At 15.3% G+C, this 7,235-nt stretch overlaps 1 protein-coding gene across 1 annotated transcript, besides 18 other annotated features; it reads right to left on the reverse strand. All coding sequences in view use genetic code 6, as the record gives it.

Annotated features, from left to right (window-relative positions):
• The first annotated feature begins 168 nt into the window (after positions 1-168).
• Positions 169-254: a microsatellite.
• A 298-nt stretch (positions 255-552) lies between these two features.
• Positions 553-607: a microsatellite.
• A 90-nt stretch (positions 608-697) lies between these two features.
• Positions 698-748: a microsatellite.
• A 431-nt stretch (positions 749-1,179) lies between these two features.
• Positions 1,180-1,233: a microsatellite.
• Positions 1,234-1,311: 78 nt separating this feature from the next.
• IMG5_038390 (scp-like extracellular, putative) lies at positions 1,312-3,391 on the reverse strand (the record flags this gene model as incomplete). Its single annotated transcript, XM_004038953.1, has 4 exons — positions 1,312-1,464; positions 1,972-2,207; positions 2,305-3,060; positions 3,118-3,391. 4 exons carry the CDS (start codon positions 3,389-3,391, stop codon positions 1,312-1,314), a joined length of 1,419 nt encoding a protein of 472 aa, XP_004039001.1.
• Positions 1,558-1,617: a microsatellite.
• Positions 1,588-1,646: a microsatellite.
• Positions 1,656-1,736: a microsatellite.
• Positions 1,656-1,756: a microsatellite.
• Positions 1,665-1,741: a microsatellite.
• Positions 1,666-1,729: a microsatellite.
• Positions 2,209-2,287: a microsatellite.
• Positions 3,392-3,521: 130 nt separating the features above from the next.
• Positions 3,522-3,580: a microsatellite.
• A 67-nt stretch (positions 3,581-3,647) lies between these two features.
• Positions 3,648-3,703: a microsatellite.
• Positions 3,704-4,982: 1,279 nt separating this feature from the next.
• Positions 4,983-5,023: a microsatellite.
• Positions 5,024-5,286: 263 nt separating this feature from the next.
• Positions 5,287-5,319: a microsatellite.
• A 186-nt stretch (positions 5,320-5,505) lies between these two features.
• Positions 5,506-5,550: a microsatellite.
• Positions 5,551-5,739: 189 nt separating this feature from the next.
• Positions 5,740-5,790: a microsatellite.
• Positions 5,791-7,149: 1,359 nt separating this feature from the next.
• Positions 7,150-7,212: a microsatellite.
• Positions 7,213-7,235: the final 23 nt, after the last annotated feature.

The raw sequence follows: 7,235 nt of genomic DNA on the forward strand, positions 1-7,235 counted from the left end.
TTTTATTAATAAATATATATTATAAAATAAGAATTTTTAAAATTAATGTAATTTATAATGTTATATGCTTTTTTTTTTTATATATTTTATAATATATATAAATTTTAAAATTAATTATTTTAAATTTAAAAAAAATATTAAAAAATACAAATATATTTATTTTTGTAAATATATATATATTTCTATATATATATATATATATATATATATATATATAAATATATATATATATATACATATACATATACATATATTATTTTTATCTATATTTTTTTTAATAGATGTTTTCTAAATTTATAGAAGACACATATTCTATATCTTATAAAACAGAATTTTTAAAATAAATTTATACTGAAAATAATCAAAACTTATTTTATTTTTTAAAAATGTAAAAAATTATTTAATCTTTTGTTCCTTTATAAAATTTCGATAAGAAATTTGATTTTTTAACAAATAATTTTATGTATTAAGCTATTGAAAAAGAACTTGTTAGTTAAATTTATTAATCTAAATTAAATTACTAAAATCCTCTTACAATAGATATAACTAAAGATTTAATAAAATATTTAAAATATATTGAATAAAATGATTAAGAAAATATTTAATATTCTATTAAAAAAAATTATAATTTATTTAATAAATTATAAAAAAATATGCTATTACCATTACCTGAAATTTAAAATATAGATAATTATTGTAAAATATAATAATTTAAAGAAGTATTAATAAATTAATAAAATTATAATAATGAATGTTTTGAAATAGACCCTTAAATTTCTTCAAATCCAAAAACTTTTATAAAAGAAGCATTTTTAGAATATGATTCATATTTAAATAGAAATTTTTAATACGAGTTTGAAAAACTGAATTTAAAATATCCTTACGAAGAAAATTAAAATGTAATAAAAAATAATATCTTAAATAATGCAAAGACAATTTAAAGAACATAAAGAATTTTTGACTAAAAACAATAATTTTAATTTTATAAACCATTAGTAAAAACTTAAAATAATTTTATAAATTAAAATATTTCTTATTATATGAAAAATATTGATTGTACTAAAATTATTAAAAAAGAAAATAAAAATATATACAATAATAATGTATAAGAAATTCCATATTTATAAATTACTAATCCTCCTAAAAAAAGATCTAAATCAAGAAATATATTCAAATGAAATATATTATAAATATATATATATATATATATATATATATTATATATATATATATTATTTATTATTTTTATTATATTTTATTTAATTTTATAAAAATATTTTATATTTTTAAATTATTAATAATTTTATTTTATCAATTTAAAATGTATTAATTTTCTGTTACTTTTTAAGTTCCATTATGAAGAGTATATACTTTTTTCTCAAAAACATATTTTATTCCATTAATTTCCTTAATATTTTTCTCAGTACTGGTTTTAACTGTACCCACAGGTTTTTCAGAATCAATCTTTTAATATAATAAATCTTTAGTATTAATATTTAATTTTTTTAGTTCTTTTTAAATATCAGGATCATCTAATCTATTATATGACTATTAAATATTATTTTAAGAATATCTTATATTATTTTAATTATTTTATGAAATTCCTATATTATTTTATGTAAAACCTATATTATTTTATGAATTCCCTAAATTTGTTGATATGTTTTAAGAATTTCTCATATTATTATTTAAAGTATTTGATATATATTAAGAATTTCTCATATTATTAGTTTAAAAATTTTATTAATTTTAAGAACTTTAAATATTATTATCATCTAAATATAATATATTAAGTGATTTTCTTAAATCTTGATTTTTAAAATTTTATTAAATTTCAAGTTTAGGAATATAACTACTACTTTTATTTATTATATAATTGCTTTCTTTATCAGTAATGTTGTTAAATATTTCACTATTTTTTATTAAAATTTTATGTGTATAAAACTATGCATAATTAATCACAGTACATACCTAAAATTATCTATGAAAAGCACAACCAACACCTACTTTTCTAAATTCATAAGAAAAAATATTCAGTCTATGACCTCTACTTTATACACCATCATCTATTAATAAATTAGAAATAATTTCTTATGCACTTTTAGCTCCAAATTCAATATTTTCACCTATTTTTCCTTACCATTCTCCATATTTCTCAATTCTTTAACTCATTTTAAATCCATTAGATCCAATATTACCTACTAAATCTATATATATATATATATACATTTATATATATATAAATTTATATATATATATATATATATATATATAATTTTATATATATTTTATTAAAATAAATACTGTTTAATCCTATATCAATTGCATGATCTTATGAAGCTATAGTCAAGTATTAATCATATTCAAATGGTTATAATTTTTATTATTATTTAAGAAATTTTATACATTCTATAACTGCAGATTTTCCTTCATTTGTTTTAACAGGAGTTTCTCCTGGTTTATTTAATATAAGATCATCAAAATATTATATAATATTTTCTAAATAAAGAATATAAGATAATGGGTTTTATCTTACTTTATTTAATTCTTCGTAAACTTATTTCGATAAAATATCTAATGGAATTTCTTATTACTAATTAAATGAATCTAACATATTTATATTTTTAAATACATTATTTTCATTTTATTTAGTTTAATTATTATTTTGTTAAAATGTAGAAGTTTAAACTTTATTATATTATTCACTAAAATTATTATTTTCTTCCTCTTCATTAAATTTCGGAGTATTATCAAATAATATAATACCATTAAGTTTTCCTCCATGTTAGGTATATTCAGTAGCATAATTAATAACTAAACATACCTAATATTCTATATGAGAAGCACTTGCTATACCTATTTTCTAATATTATTAGGCTAATATATTATTTCTATGTCCTCTATTAGGTACTCCATCATCTATCAAAAGAGTCAGTACGACATCTATTGCTTTTTTCTTTCCAAAAACTAATGCTTCACCTACTTTTCCTATCCAATCTCCATATCTTCCTAATCTATCTGTAAAATTAGAACCATCAGATCCTATATGATCAATTAACCCTTTATTTAAAAATACATTGTATTTTTTTATAATATTTTTTTTTTAAAAAAAAATACCTTTTGAACCAATATCATTTGCATGATCAGAACATGCTTTATACATATTATCATCCCATTCAAATGGTTATAAAGGTTTATATGATTTTAATATATTTAAACATTCATATATTGGGATTAAACCTTCTTCTGTTTCTAATGCATCCTCACCTGGCCTATAAAGGATTTTTCCTTTAAATTAAGATAACATTTGTTCTAAATGGTATATATAGGATGATGGGTTTTAACGTAATTTATTTAATTCTTAAAATACTTCTTAATGCAAATAATTCATGTTTTTTTTTGTTTTAATAAACTTTTTTTTTTTTATGTATAATATTTTTTTAATTATATAATATAGAAAAAAAAAAAAAAAAGTGTATATTATAATAGATTTTTATATATATAATAATAGACTAAGTAAATTATATATATTTTAAATATTTTTTTATATATAATTTAGAATTTATTTTTAATAAAATTTTGTGTTTGAATTTTATTATTTTATATATATATAAAAAAAAAAGATATATTAATTTTATTTATTACCCATAATATTTTTTTAAAAATATATAATTTATTTATTAAAAATATTAATTATTTTTATATTTAAAATCAAAAATAAATGATTGATAGCTAAGTCAGTTAAGATTTTAACGATTAATTAGAAAATTAAACTTATATATCAGACGACTCTATTAATTTTCACCAATTTGACTAAAAAATTGAACTTACATTCGAATAATTTAGATAATTTAATATATCTGAAATATAGATCTCTGTTTTAGCAATTGAATAAAAATTATTTAAATATAAAGTACTAAAGAGGAAAAAATAAAAAAATAAGCATATATATATATTATTTTTTAGCCTACTTTTTTTTTTTTTCTGTTATTTTTTTATTAAAAACTCAAACAAATAAATAAGACCTTAATAAAAATGGTTTATTTTATTAAAACAACAACAACAAAAATACAGAAAAATAATTTTTTTTAATTTAATAATATTTTTATTAAAAAGAAAAAATTAATAAAATTTTATATATTATTTTTATATTTAGACTTTTACAATTGAAGTTTAATTCCCTAATTTTCCAATATTTTATTGTTAAAGGAGATATTAAGAATTTTTAGCACTTTATTAATTGGTAATATATAAGAAATAAAATATATATTATTATAATATTTTTTGTATTTATTTAATAAAGTTAAAAAATAAATATAAAAACATAACCTTACCAGAGTTTCCTTCTAAATTTACAACCTTTAATAAAGATTAGAAAGAATTAATTCTTTTCATGATATTTTAAATAGTACTTTGAAAATTATTCCATAATAAGAAGCAAATAATAAAAAATATATACTTTCATCATTATATATATTTCTAACATAAGATTGTAAATAATAAATACTTGAAAATATTTTGTTTCCTATAAATATTATAAGTTATTTTATTTTATTTTAAAAAAAAAAAAGTTAATAAAAAGGTAAATGTAATAATATTGATTAAAGTGTTTGTCTAAATTCAAATTAAATTAATAAGCCCTCAGAATAAATAAATTTTTATAGTGGAAATTAACTATTACTAAAACCGAAACAAAAATATCAAGAATAAGATAATAATAATTAAAGTTTATTGAAAAATACACAAACATCTAAATCTTAAATATGTGATTAAGTTAATAGTCCTAATTAAAAATAATAAGATTAAAATTTTTAAGGATAAATGTTTAAATTATATGTTATAAATATAAATTGAATATATATCTTTTTTTTTTAAAAAAAAATAGTAATATAAGCTACGATGATATGACATATAATAAATATTATGGAAGAATAATAGAAAATACACTTTAACTATATAGTAATTTTTTAGTAAAAGAATAAATATATATATATATATAAATATATATATATATATATATATAAATAAAAAAAAAAAATTACTTATATTTATTTAGGATAATAGCTTTCAAGTATTAATTAGTTTATATGAATGTAAATTAGAGTTTAAAGATAATAATCTCAATAAAATAATTTTGTATCATGAATATGATTATAGCAAAGTTTATATAAATATAGATTCTAGTTAATTTAAAGAAATAGAAGAATAATAAATACAAATTTTAAAATTATTTAATTAATTAAAATTAGCTTCATAGAAAGTATATATTAAATTGATCTTAATTTTAAAAAAAATTATAATAAAAAAAGAAATTTAATATAAATTTAAATGATTTTGTATTTGAACCTATAGGAAAATTACATATTTTAGTTTAAAAAGTAAATAACATAATAGATGATACTAATTAATCTACTCTTGCAATAAGAATAAAAGCTAATCCTTTTATTTTTTAAACTAAAGAATGTTTATAAGATAAACCTAAATGGAAACAATAATTTATATTGTAATTATATATTAAATTTTTTAAATTATATATTAATATATTTAAATAAATAGCCCTTTTAGTTATTATTTTGGTATTATAAATTTTGAGTTACTTTACATAAATAATGAAGGATGGATAAAGGAAAATTATAAAGAAAAAGTAATATTTAAAACTTATTTGTAAATAGCTGATATATTTAGTAGAAATTAAAACAATACATTCGAAGTAAAATAAAAATAATATAATTATAAAAAATATATATATATATACATATATATATTTATATATATATATATATATTATATTTTAATACAAGAATTTATGTTTAAAAATGGAACCAACAGATTATGGATTAAAATATTTAAATAAAATAGGAATAAACTAAAACAATTAAATAGAACTTATAATTAATTTAACAAATAATTCTAAATTTGATAGTATTTTTGCTTAAAGTCCTTATAATTTTTTTGATGGAATAAAAATGGATATTTAAAAAAAGATATTCTAAGATATTCTAAAATTAATTTTACACGATACAAAAGAATCGCTGGAAATATATTTTTAACTTTATTAAAAATGGATGATATTAAATATTTTAAATATCCTAATTTTTCAAATTTAGTATATTCTATTTTTCTTATATATTTTTTATTTGCTGATTTAAATAATATATTATTACATATAATATTTTTCTTAATATTTATTGGAATAATAAATCTACCATAAATACAAGCTCACTTAGATTATTACTCTTATTAATATCTTTTTAATAAACTTCATTAAGACTATTAAGAGCCTAAAATATTTACTAAAAGGTAAAATGATTTCATAAAAATGTCTTAATGTATATAGAAAATAAAAAAAATAAACAATAATATTATTGTAGATGAATAAAAATTGCCTTTAGCCTAATAATATGAACATCTTAAAAAACAATTTTATTTAATTCATGAATTTATTAGTATTTTTGTAAATTATTGCGAAAAACTAAAAAATTTAATTTGTTGGAAAGACCCGAAACGGACTTAAAAATTCTACTCTTTTTTGATAATTTTTTATATTGTTTTTTAAAAAATTCCATTAAGGATTATCTTAGTCATAGGAATAATATTTAATTATTACTATGGAAATAAAGTTTATAAAAAAAGATAAATTATAAATAAAAATCAAGGAATGCATTTAATTAATTATGTCTATAAAAAATACTGGCCGGAATATAAATCTTGGGAATAAATTATGAATAAACATTTTCCTAATTAAAATATAAGAAAAATGGTATTTTTAAAAAATATTTTTTTTTTATAAAAAAAAAAAATATAAATTAAAATTTATAAAATAATTAGTTAATTGAAGAAGGATATAGACATTTTCTATTATGGATTAATGAAGAACAATTAGATATTTATAATACTCCTGAAAAATTAATGTAAGCTATAGCATCTTGTCCCAAAAAGTTATATATGAATAAGGCAGAAGGACCTCATTAATCAACTATTATTTATAAAGAATTTTAAGAAAATACTAAAATTAAATAATCTAAATATTTAACTTGTATTAAAATTTGGAAGAATTTCTTATTTAATATTCCAAGTGATTATTATAGAATCTTATATCCAAAATAAATATGAGATAAATAATGAATAATTTATTAAAGAAAAACAGAAATATATATATATATATATATATATATATATATATATAATAATATATAATATATATATATATATTATTTTATTTATTATATATTATA

The sequence above is a fragment of the Ichthyophthirius multifiliis genome (assembly GCF_000220395.1).
Source record: "Ichthyophthirius multifiliis unplaced genomic scaffold scaff_1120509249860, whole genome shotgun sequence".
Lineage (NCBI taxonomy): Eukaryota > Ciliophora > Oligohymenophorea > Hymenostomatida > Ichthyophthirius > Ichthyophthirius multifiliis.